Below are 12,830 nucleotides of genomic sequence, written 5' to 3'. Positions count from 1 at the left end.
ACAGAGGTCCCTGAAAGCACCTGCTTCTAGGAGCCCCAGGCCAGGTGCCAGGGAAGGGCTGGTCAGCATGGCTGTGGCTTCACAGTGGCCAAAGGAAGACACAGGTGACACTGTGAGACCAGGAGAGGCGGGAAGGGAAGAGAAGCTGGGGGAGTGGGGGATATGAGACAGCAGCACAGAGCCCCTAATACTGGACGGGAGGAAAGGACAAGTGAGGAAGAGACATTGCACGGGGATGAGAGAGACACCAAGGCCCCAGTAGAAGGGCCCAGCCCGGGGACAGAGAAGGAAGGCCAGGGCAGGGGCCTGAATGCATGGTGACATGAACTAGAACCCAAGGACCATGCAGGGTCACTTGCAGCAGCACAGCAGCCAGCCCCTGCTCTGTGCACGCACCAAGCACTGTGTGCTTCCTCTGCACCGGGCACCTAGGGCATTCGTCTCTGCAGCAGCCTGGCCAGGTACATGGGACAGGCACCAGTCTGCAAATGAAGAAATGGAAGCACAACACAGGAGAAGCAACTGGACAGGATGCACTGTGAGGAGCCCTGCTCTGTGAGAAGGGGTGCACTGTCCCGGTTACAGGAGCGAAAACTGAGGCTCAGGGGGCCACTGGAGGAGGACACCACACAGCACCCATCATCTGCCCATCATCTGCTGGTGACCAGGGTTCTCATCACAGCCTGAGGAGGCCGATACAATCACACAAGGAAACCGAGGCTCAGAGACAGCAGGTGGCAAGGCTGGGACCACCTGCAAGATGGCAGTGGTGTCGCAAACGGGGCCCAGAGTCTAACTGCAGCCCACAGCTCCCACTCTGCTAGATGAAGAACTTAAGAAGCCTCCGGAAAGTCGCCATTTCATTTCCTCTCTAAGACAGAACAGCAGGGAAGGACTTGAAAGAGGCTACACTAGTCATTGAGACCATTCTCAGCCTGCTGACCAAGAAGATGAAAGCTGGGAATCTCTGCCCCAAATCCTCCAGCTACCCCCCCACCCCCAACTTTCCCTCTTCCAGTTCATATCTGTGTGTCCACACAGCCGTCCACTCATGCCATCAGAGCCCAGCCACCCTGGCCACCATCAGCCAAGCCCTGGCCATTGCATGCCCTATCTCACCTGCTTCCAAGCCTTCATCACCCACACACATTCCCCTCCCCACCCACGTGCCCACGCACCAAAATACCATGCACTAAGCCCCGTGCACCACACATCTAAATGCACCCCTGGAGACCATGGTAATAAGGTACGGAGGGAGGGGCTTGGAGCCCAGTCAGGTGCCACCCATCACGGAGCCTGGGAAGAGGGCACAGCGATTCATGCCTCTAGGCCCATATGAGAAAGGAGAATGAGATGGGGTGGACGTCCAGGGAGACCAAGTGACCAGGCCTCTGGGTGAATCAAGACCAAGAGCCAACTGCACCCACCATAATGAAACATGGGGAGGAGATGAGGGAACCAGAGAGACCAGGGGCCAGAGAGATGGAGGACACACAGGGACTTTCACAAAGACGAAGAAGAGGTGAGGGTCAGACCAGCGGGGCCAGGAGGACCACGAGAACTAGACAGGGAGGCACTGGGCCTGCTGTCTGTGTCATAAGACAGGAGCCCCTGCTTGCCTATAATGTGCACGTGCAAATGGCCTTGACATAGGACAGACTGCCTTTTAAAAATCAGAGATGGGAGCAGCCATGGTGGCACGTGCCTGTAATGCCAGCTGCTCAGGATGCTCAGCAGAAGGACTGAAAGTTTGAGGCCAGCCAAGGCAACTTAGCAAGATCTTGTTTCAAAATCAGATTCTCAAAGGAGGTCCGGGGATGTGGAGCACTTGCCTACCATGCACAAGATCCTGGGTTCAGTCCCCATTACAAAAAAAATGGGAAAAGACTTTCTCTGCATGTACGTACAGCTTCCAGTGAGATCATAATTACTTGAAATGCAAAGAAGCTGGGGTTGTGGTTCAACAGTACAGCGCTTACCTAGCATTCATGAGGCCTTGGGTTCAATCCCCAGGTATGCAACAAACACAACAAAGAAGGCCAGAGAAAGACAGACCAAAGTTACTAGTTCAACAATAATTCAAACTTTCACACAGTGCCAGGTACGCTTCATGGCTTCAGAACAATCCACAAAGTCAGGCTGGGACCCCGTGAGAAATCTGGGCTGAGGAAGCTTCCGGACCATGTACATGGAGGAAAGTTACTGTCTTTCAAGGAATTAGGAAAAGGCAAAGACAGGGCTGATGTACGTTCCCATGTAGACGGCCTCTGCCAGTTTTCCTATCTACAGTATCCAACGCTCCGACACACACATTCCCCAACTCCCCTCCACCCCGCCCACACAACCACTCCCTATGGGTTCCATCCAGCCACACATCCATTCAGCACCCCCCACGTGTGCCTTCCTCCCCACCTGCCTATATCTTTCCTCCATCCACCTCCCAAGCCTCCAGCCACCTTCCTCTCTCCCCTCCCTTTTGCCCACCCAGCTCCCAAACTTCCAGTCAGGAACTCACTGCGTCCATCTGCCTGCTCATTACCACCCTCAAAGCTCAGCAGGGAAGCAGCAGCCCTCCCGTCAAACCTCCACCCCTGGATCTGGGAATCCCAGGTGCTGGCGTCACACCAAAGGTCTCAGCTCCCAAGACCACTTAGAAGTACAGAGCACAATACGATGCACACAAGCCCCGTGTGGCTGCTAAGCACCTACAATGCGTCCTGGATGAACTGTGCTGTGGCAGGAACACACTCCCAGACTTTGCAGGCTTAGTGTGAGAGCACAAGCGTGTAAAATATAATTACAATATAATAATGTGTATGGATACGTTAATGTAAATGAAATACACCATTTAAATTCATTTCACCCTTTTTCCCCACCACTTTTAAATGTGGCTCCCTAGGAAACTTAAAAATAGCATACGTGGTTCTTATCATATTCTGATTTGGAACAAATCCCACAGCTCACAAAAGAGAAAAGGGAGCCCAGACACAGCTGTCACCTGAAGAGAGCAGGCGGCTGGCCCCAACCCCTGCCTCCAGGCACCTGGGGACCCTCGACCCACCCCAGCATGTCACCTGGACTTTCGCTTGCAGTAGACAAGGAGGTTGTCGAACAGGAAGAAGGCTCGCTCCTGGATGTTGCCCGCTGAGATTTTCAGCAAGGTCCCTTGCAGGAGGAGCTGGGTGCAGATGTCCGTGAGGTTGGAGCCCTGGAGACCAAGGAAGGGGTGGTGAATGCACCAGCCAGGTTAGGAGGACACTGGGAATATACCAGTCCTGTCCCATGGACAGAACTGACCACTGCCCAACACCCCCAAAAGGCTAATGCCCATCTACTGGCAAGTCTGTCAGCAGACAGAAGAGCCACACATATGACCAATGGCTTCCATCTGCTGAGCGCACCAGCACAACCCCAGGGACAGTGCAGCAATGTGAGCCAAGGGAAGTGTGGGGGCCAGAGGCCGTAGTGATTCGCCATCTCGCACAGCTAAGAACAGCGCCCAGTCGGCACCTGGCTGTGTTCCTGTTGTTTGGGCTAGTTTTCTGTTGCCCGTAATTCCTCCTTATTTATTTGTATCTTGACTTGCTCTATGTCCCCCCAAGAATGCCATTTTTGTAATGATAAAGCCATTATCAAGCATATGCCACTTTGGTCCTAAACATACAACACACCCTGGTACAGGGCAGGTGCTCACTCCATCAGGCAGGACGGATGTGTGATCTGGAGCTTCTCCAGCTACAGATCGCATATCAGTGGGAACCATTCCAGTGCGCTTCCCAGTCCTCTCTGGGGCGCCACAGAGGCTAAAATTTGTGAGTCTGCTGACCATTGCCAAGACACAGGTAGAGTGGTGCCAAGCCACTCAGCGTGACTGAGAAAGGCACCAGGCTGCAGTGAGCTGGGCCTGGAGAACAGCTGCTAAGACAGAGGCTGAACGCAAGGATGGGGAAGGTCCCGGACGGGCAGGGTCCACAGAGCCAGGGAGCACAGGGGTCAGTCTGCAGGTCTGCGGGACAAGGCTGGGGCACATCCCAGGGCACTAAGAGAGAAGAGACCGGAAAGGGCGGGCGCCAATGCCCACTGAGGCAGCCCCAAGCCCAGGCTTCCATCGTTTTGGGGAACGGGGCTTTGGTGGCCTTCACCTACCTGGTTACAGACACCATTCTGCAGCCTCCCTTGCAGCAGGCATGGTCACGTGACCAGGGTACTGCCAAGGTGGCACTGCCACACGGCTGCTTCCCTCTGCTTCCTGCCTTTTCCTTCTGCACAGGCAGAAAGACAAAGACAGCCATCATAGCGGGGGCCTATGCTGCCACAGATGGCAGAAAAGGAGCTGCAAGGATCCGGGTTCAGAGGGAGCAGAGCACCCACCCCAGGGAGATGGAGGAAGCCTCAGACACTCAGGCCCAGGAACACCATGCACAAGCACTTATCAGGGAGATTCACAGGACAGACCTGCAGCTCACACTGAAGGGAGAAGCAGAGAGACAGGATGCTGTCCCTGCCCAGAAATGAATTTGGGGAAGGAAGAGAAAAGGAGAATTATGAGAAAGTCCCTGACCCCCAAACACTGACCACCCAGAATAACACGAAGCTTATACCCCAGCAAGATGTGCTGACACAGTCACTCTGACAGCCAGGAAGGGGAACTGGCGTGGACAGCTCCAACATCAGGCTGTTTGCTAACTGCCCACTGGGGTCCCTTCGCTGCTGCTGCAGCTGCAGCTGGGTACAGCAACCCCTTTGCCCAGTGGTTCCACAGCCCCTGGGGGATCCTGTGGATCCTCAAGCCTCCTGTGATCCAGAGCTGTGCACCTGGGACAGCAATTCCAGCACACGTGGGCCAGAGGAGCACAAGGGGACAGGCACACAGGCACACTGCAGGCTGTTCTCTGATTCTGCAGCGCAGCCACCAGTGAGGGACCCCAGGGTCTTCGTGAACAGTGAGCCCCTGGGAGATGAGGCTCCATCAGTGGCCTGCAGGCAGCTCAGGAGACAGTGCCACCCCTCCTTGGTCTATGTCCCGTCTACCACCCTGCCAGGCTACACAGGGTTTTGGCTGTTTGTCCAAGGAGCTTCTAGATCACCTACCATTGGCCTCGCCCTGTGGCCAAGGCCACCTCAGGACTGGGAGGGGAGTGTGTCAGGGCCAGAAGCTGCCTCCAGGCCCTGACCAGGGACTACCCAGCAGAATGTGCCTGGACTCCGAGCACACTGCTGGGGCAGGAGGGAGGACTTTCGCGGCTTGTGGAGAAGCCCATGACACCTCAGCCTCGCTGGGGCTGAGGTCAGAGGGGTGCAAAGGACCAGATGCATGGGGCAGAAGCTGGGCACTGGGGCAGGACGTGGAGGGTGGAGGCCTCCATCCCAATGCAGCCATGACCAAGCGGAAGTCGTCATGCTCGGAACTGAGGAAAGCGTAAATAACATTAAAGGCCAGTTCAAAGGCTGGCGTGTGGCTCCGTGGTAGAGCCCTTGCCTGGCACGCATGAAGCCCTGGGTTCAAACCCAAGCACTACAAAAACAATAAAATAAGATCACAGCCCAGTGTGTGCATAGGACTCACCAAACTGGTTTAAGTATCTTATATGAACTCAGTTAATCATCGCCAAGTAGGCTTATTAGACAGATAAGGAAACTGAGGCACAGGGTGGTAACATGACTTGCCAGCTGCACAAGGAGCAAGCCGGGACCTGACCACTCCCTGCCCACCACTGTCCTCCAAGGAAGCCTCTAGAGGAGGACGTGTGATGACTGAGAAGTCATTAGTCTGGAGCAAGGGCCTCCGAGCAGAGACTACATTCTGCAGAGCCAGCGGGTGTGGTGGCACAAACTGGGCACACATGGCACATGCCTGTAATCCCAGCGCTTGGGAGGCTGAGGCAGGAGGATTTCTCAGAAAGAAAAAAAAAACACTCTGTGGAGGCCACAGCTTCCCAGGGTGGGTGGGAGGAAAACACACCAATTTATATTCCAACTCCTGTTCCTTCTATTGACTTTCCATTCTTCCTTCCCTCTGGCTCGCCTCCTCACCCTTGAAGGTGAGCAAGCAATCGGGGTCCATCCAGCATCTGGAAACCCAAGGGTTCCAGCCAGCAAGGGGAGCCACCTGTTCCCCTCTCAGTGAAAACCCACATATGTGGTCCTGCTACCACCCTGCACTCCAGGAAGACGCTCCGTGGCCCTGCACCCAGAGGTCCTGCTGCAGGCGGGCTGGCCAGAGCAAAGCCCAAGGAACCTCTGCACCCAGGAGGAGCCGGAAGGAGCCCCAGCCTCGCCCGTGGCTCCCAGACACACGCCAACAGGGGTGCTGTCCCGAGCACTCTGCAGGCGCCAGCTCCCCAAGGCACCCAGAAGGCGAGTCTGCCGCTCTCCGGACTTTTCAGAGGAGGAAACGAGGCAAAGGAGTTCGTCTCCCCACGCGCCTGGCTGGTTCTCACTTCCAGGTCTGGCAATAGCTGCCATTTCCTGTGCTCAGTGAGACGGATTTAGGGCTTAGGGTATCTGGTTTTAACTAAACCAGTCTCACGACAAAGTAAAGGGAGCAGTGGCTTATGACAGATCAGGCAAAACCACAAGCACAGGGACAGGAGATTAAACTAATGACAAAAGCAAAGGGCAAGAAGGGAGTCAAGAAGACCCCACCCACCCTGTCAGCCAGGTGGGGAGACAGGTGACGCCACAAGACAGGAAATCACCCAGAGTGTCTGCAACAGGACTCGCCACTCGCAGGGAGCGACAGCCTAAGCCAGATGTCCCAGCAGACTCGGGCAGCCTGGGCCAGGCAGGCAGCGTCCCCCTCCACGTTACTCTCTCTGGGTAACAAATGTTTTTCCCCCCACGATTCTGATTTAAAATCAAACTGATTTTAAAACCTTTCTACTACGTGGAAAACTGTTCCATGTTTTCCCAAGAAGGCTCATGTTCCACTCCTCGCTTCACACCATGAAATGACCCGAGGAGAGAACTTCAGCCGGACCGAGGCCCAGAGAGAGTCCCGCTCGCCCGAGGCTCAGCCATCTGTGAGGTGCACGGCTGGGCCTCCACGCCACGTCCTCACACCTCGGTTTCCTCATCTGCAGAGCACCGGCAATCACGGCACCTCTCTGCTGTGTGGGCAGCATGCGGCAGGTGCTCAGTCACTTGGGAAACACTCCCTGTGGGTTATTCACTATTTCCTAAGCTGCACTCAGAATCAGGGCCATGCAAGTTCCAAATTACAGATTCTCGGGGGCAGAAAGTATCCTATAGATCCATCATTCCTATTCCTCCTGATCCGTACCAGACAGAGGCCTCTGGAAGCCACTTCTGCTCTGGCTGCCAAAGAGCTTGCTCAATACTCTTCCCCAGAGGCATCATGTGAGAAATTTGTTTGCCAGCTGAGTGCCAGGAAATTTAGTCTTCCAGAAAGACTATTTCATTCTCCCTCTTTTTTTTGATGATGAGAGTTAGGTAATTTATCTGAGCTGTTCTTTTTAACTTGGCTGTCAGGAAGCTCAAAACCCAACCAGACAGATGCTTAAATGAATCGACTTGATTTGTCCTTGAAAGTGGCCATGTTATAGCCCACTTCTGGCCAATGAGATGTATGCAGAAGTTTCTGGGGCTTCCAGAAAATACTTTCCTCCAATGGAGAGGAGCCCGCCCTCTTGCTATGTCTGTCTCTCCTCAGTTTTGAACAGTAATGTCTTTATGGAATCACACAGGGAAGGTCAAGATCAAGAGGCACCAAATCCCAGATGTGGCATCAAAAGGCTGAGATGAAGTCCTCAAAGAATGCAACCCAACCATCAAATATGAGTATTGGGCAACTTTCGGTTGCAGTAAACAAACCAGGTCATCATTTTAAGAAGGCAGGAATGAGAGGCTTAATCATGGAATGCTCTATAGGAGCCAGAGTCTGGACCAGGCTTCCCAGAACACTAGAGACACTGCAGTACCGGCCCTGTAGGGAGCCGCTGTCCTGCCCTGATGTAAGGGAGAAGCGGACCTGGCCGGCCCGAGCTCACACTCCTGGACACTGCCCAGCTGCTCCCTCAGCTGCCAGCTGCAAAGCCACCCTGCTGGGGGATGCACATCACCCCAGCACCCAGGGGTGCCCTGTGCTTACCCTCCACACCCAGGAAGCCAGGGCCTGGGCCCTCCGCTAATGCTGCCGCCACCGAAGCCAGACACAGCCATGGCCATGCTTTCCTCACAAACAGCAGAAGGGCGGCCTGGTCCCACCTTCCATGTCTCAAGCAGTCAGCTCTGACCTTGGCCAGAGCTGCACTCGTATTTCAAACCCAAGCTGCAAGGGAATCTGGGAAACACGGTCCTTCCTCCTCTAGCTCAGCCGGGGCACAAGCTCAGCAGAAAGAGGGCACAGCACACGTCAAGTGCCAACACAAAATCCCTCTTCCTGTGCACCGGCCCTTCCCATCTGCAGCCAAAACTCAGTCTCACGCAACAGAGCAGGACAGCGAGGATCCCCAGCGCCAGGAAAAGAACGCTAAATCCCTAACCCAGCGAGGGCCACCAGGAAAACCCAGAGGGCTCGAGCAAATGACTCAGGCAGCAATCTCGACGACGGAGAGCCTCTCATCTTGGGCCTAACCTCCAGCTCCAGCTGTGTTGACTCTGCGGCTGACTTATTTACTCCTATTTTCCCATTCCCTTCTGCAGGCTCATAGGAAGCTTCTAATCACCCAACGAGGACTGGGAGGTTAAACAAATAAATTACAGACAATGTGAGAAGAATCCCATTCCCCAGTACTCATGATGAGCAGCACCTGCCCTCTCCTGAGTCCCTTCTACATGGCAGGTGCAGACGGGACCTAAAACATGTGCCGGACGTCACCCGCCAAGCGGGTATTAAGCCAGAAGTCTGTCCTGGGGCGGACACTTGAATGCCGCCCGTGACCTTGGCCTCAGAAGCTCTACGGCCTTTATATCCAGGCAGAGTGAGCCATGAGGAAGAACACAGGGAGAGGAGCGGGGAGCAGAGGAGCCTGAAGAAACACTGAGACTCCTGGCTGTGGCCTCTAACAGGGGCCCACACTAACAATTATTCAAGAGAATCTAAACCTGGACTTCAATATGGATTCAATTGGAAAATAGCCAAGCAACTTGTTTCAAATACTCTGGAGACCAAACAATATACACTGCAGACCAAGCCCAGCACCAGGCCGCAGTCTGTCCTGCTGGCTGGACGCGGGCCCTCCACAGCCCGGGGCCTCCCACCCCGCTGTGCTCACCTCCCAGCCCTCGATGTGAGACTGCAGCTGCTCCAGGGCCTCCAGCTTCTCCATCTGCCGCTTGGTCTCGTTGATGTTGGAGCAAACCGTCTTCATGGCCTGCAGCGCGCTCTGGACCGCAGGGTGGTCTGGGTGCTTCCCGGGCGTCCGCTTGGCCAGCTCCTGGGGCGGAGGAGGGGCAGAGGACAGACATCAATCCAGAGGGCGCCCAGCCCAGAGTCAGCTCCTACCAACAAGTGGGGAGCCCCACTCATTCACTGATGCCTGCGGAATCATTCTGTAAGTGTCACCTGGTCACCTCCACCATCTAGCATCAAGTCGTGATAAATGCCAAGAAGACAGGTTAGAAGAGACCAGGGGTGCTATTTCAAACACAGAGGTCAAGTGAAGTCCCCTGCAGTGTTATCCGAGCAAGGACCCTGGCTGAAGTAAGAGAGGGAGCTCAGCCACAGTCTAAGGGACGAGTGTCCCTGGCAGGGGGAGCAGTAAGTACAAAGGGCCTGGGGTAGGAACACATGTGGTACTTAAGAAAATCCCGGAGGTAATGCACGTCAAGTAGAGCAGAGAGACAGAGGCAGGCAGGTCACCAGGTGACCACAGATGCAGCCCCTGCCCTCACCTCCTTAGGAGAGTAAATATTTAAAAACACATCTTAGGGCTGCAGCTGTACCCAGTGTGCAGCACTTGCCCAGCACACACGAGGTCCTGGGTTCAGTCCCTAGTGGGGACAGGGTGGCACAGGGGGTCACCTTCGCAGGACCTGGGTCACACAGAATGTGGCCAGGAGCTCTCCCTCCATGGCCCACTCCACTGCCCCTTCTCCCTCTGCTCCCGGAGAGTCAGAGACCTCCCTGCCCCTGCAGACACGACGCTCTCCGGTGCCGAGGAGGGCCGGTTCCCTCCCTGAGCCCAGTCCCACACCCCGCAGACCGTGAGGATGAGGAGGAAGATGACGGCAACAGGGCAGTGAGCGCCTCACCGCCAAGCCGGCGTCCTGGCTCATGTGGCGGATTCATTACTCCAGGTGGCAGATGGAGAGACTGAGGGCCAAGGCCTCGAAGAAGCAGGAGGAGGGACCAGGACACGAACCCATCTGTGCATGCTTTTTATACGACGGGGTCAATCAGACATCATGGGGAAAGTGCTCAGTGTTAACAGCAAGTGCTCAGTGTAGGCCCCTGCAGCATTCTGGGTGTTACTGCGAGCTGACTCTGCCCGAGAGCGGGGTTCTGAGGCTCTGGTGGAGGCGCAGAGGGCAGATGTGGCCCCATGCAGTGAAAACCCCACCTGGAACCAGAGACTGGATGGGAACGTGGCCCAGGAAGGCCCTGAAGGGAGCAGGGAGGCGGCAGATGCCAGGCCACAGCTGTGGGCAGGTGCGCCTCCCTCTGTGCCCCCCAGCACAGCTGCCTGAGCAGCTGCGTGCACCTTCGTCCCCGTGGCCCGCAGAGAACAAGGCCCTGGGCAAGGAGAGCCAACAGTAAGGGATCAACAGCAGCGTTTGTGACAGCCGCTAATCGCAGCCCCATTCTATGGCACAGAAACTGTTGTAGCCGCCCTGACAGATACAGAGAGGTGAGACCATCTGCCCAAGGTCACCCAGCAGATGCAAGCCCAGCCAGGCGGCTCCAGACTGTGTTCTCTGAATCCTCGGTACTGGTTACCGCCTTCCAGACTGGTGCCAGAATACTTTCTGCTCAGATACCTACACCATGGTAATTCTTGATGGGTGTCAGATGAACAAAAGCAGATGGAGGGACAGAGAGTGAGGAGATGCAAGGACTCCCCGAGGACACAGGCTTGTGCGTGGAGCCTGAATAAAAAGAAGGAACGGCTCATAAACATCCAGTGGGACAGCACTCAGGATTAAGAGTACAGGCAAAGGCCCTGGGGCAGCGAGAGACAGCAAGGAGACCAGCAAAGGGAGTGACTGAGGGACTGGCCACGGGGCTGGAGAAGCACAGAGACCAGACCACAGGCACAGGGGCTGCTGGGTTCTGCCCCAAGAGCAGGCGCAGTGCTGGGGTTAGGAGCCCAGGCCTGGCACCACCTGATTTTCCCTGTGAGGGTCCCCGCTCATGCGTCTGGAAGGAGGCTGTGCAGAGGAGCTGCAGCCTGGACAGAAAAGCGAGAGAGCCACTCAGTGGCAACTGCAGGCGTCCAGGAGAGAGACGACGGTGGCCTGGACCAGGGAGGGAGCCAGGGGCCACCTCATCTGCTCATGGACTCACTGTTACGGTGTGGCCCCTGTGGAGCTGGCCCCATGCAGGGCTCTCTGTTCGGGACACAGGTGACGGATGCAGCCTGCAGCCTCTCGCTGACACTTGCTCACAGGCACAGCCCACGTAAACCACAGTCCCGTCCTGTTCACTCAGTCCTCTGCCCTGCGCAAGTGGCCAGTGAGACTGGCCAGCGGGAGACACTGTCACCCAACCGGCTCGTCCCCGAGCCCTGGAGCTAGGGGCAGTGACACTGCTCTGACAGTTCCCCGTGAGGCCACCACACCCAGGAGTTAGTAAAACAGAAAGAGGTCAGTTCTCTTTTCTGCCTGGCTGCCTCCACCTCTATTCCTGTATCTGACCAGCATGAAGGTGGGGAGCAGAAACCAAGTGAGACCCGGCCAGGCTCAGAGCTGGGCCCCAACACCAGGCAAGCACTGCCTTTAGTGTCTCTGTGCTTAGAGCAGTGCTGGCTCCATTTCACCCAGCACCAAAACCTGGGAACCTGTTCCTGCCCCTGGGCCTTTGCACTTGCTCTTTCCTCTACCAGATGCTCTGTTTTCAAGCTTTTGTAAGGCAATATAGTACTGCATGAGGACATGCGTAGAGATTCAGGTTGTCCAGAAAGAAATCCTTATAACCAAAGTTCAACAAGGATGCCAAGGACATTTAACAAGGAAAGAACAGTCTTTCTTTTTAACATGTGGTTCTGGGACAACCAGACATCCATGTGCAAGAGATGCCCTCACCCTGCCTGTAACTCAAAAAGGATGAGGACCCTAAACGGAAGAGCCAAACCTATAAAACTGTATCTGAATGACCCTAAGTTAGGTGAAAAATTCTCAGACATGACACCAAAATGTATAAGCAACTAAAAAATACAGAAAAATCAGATTTCCTCAGAATTAAAAACTTCTAAGACACTATCAAGGAAAGTAGCATGTACGAAAATGGTGCAAATTATTTATGCAGTGAGGAACTTGTGTCCAGAATACACAGAAAACTTTAATGATGGAACAAAAGTGACAAATAATCCAACTTAAAAATACGTAAGTAGTTTGAACAAACATTTCTCCAAAGAAACTCCTCAAATGGCCAATAAGCAGATGAAAAGATATTTAACATCATTCATCGTTGGGAAAATGCAAAACAAAACCAAAAAGAAATATATAATTTTACCCCTACAAGAATGGCTATAATCAAAAGACAAACAATAACAAGTGCTGGTGAAGATGTAGAAGAACTCTCAAACAGTGCTGGTGGGACCACACAATAGCTTAGCAGTATGGAAAATAGTCTGCGATTCCCTTGTGACACATTCACCCAGCCATATCTGAAATTGTATATCCATGTACTTTTCATTATGTAGACCTAT

At 54.6% G+C, this 12,830-nt stretch overlaps 1 protein-coding gene across 2 annotated transcripts in view; it reads right to left on the bottom strand.

Annotated features, from left to right (window-relative positions):
* The window catches only part of Prex1 (phosphatidylinositol-3,4,5-trisphosphate dependent Rac exchange factor 1), a 164,243-nt gene that overhangs the window by 52,088 nt on the left and 99,325 nt on the right, over positions 1–12,830 (bottom strand). For both annotated transcript variants that reach the window (XM_023564245.2, XM_063248205.1), the window contains exons 6-7: positions 9,237–9,398; positions 3,075–3,208 (exon numbers count right to left, since the gene is read on the bottom strand). In XM_023564245.2, coding sequence (XP_023420013.2) covers positions 3,075–3,208; positions 9,237–9,398 — 296 coding nt within the window. The remainder of the gene's footprint in view (positions 1–3,074; positions 3,209–9,236; positions 9,399–12,830) is intronic.

The sequence above is a fragment of the Cavia porcellus genome, unplaced genomic scaffold, assembly GCF_034190915.1.
Source record: "Cavia porcellus strain 051 isolate PalLab524CR breed Dunkin Hartley unplaced genomic scaffold, mCavPor4.1 scaffold_5, whole genome shotgun sequence".
Lineage (NCBI taxonomy): Eukaryota > Metazoa > Chordata > Mammalia > Rodentia > Caviidae > Cavia > Cavia porcellus.
Note: the sequence above shows the minus strand (reverse complement) of the source record. Positions and strands in the feature narration are given on the sequence as shown.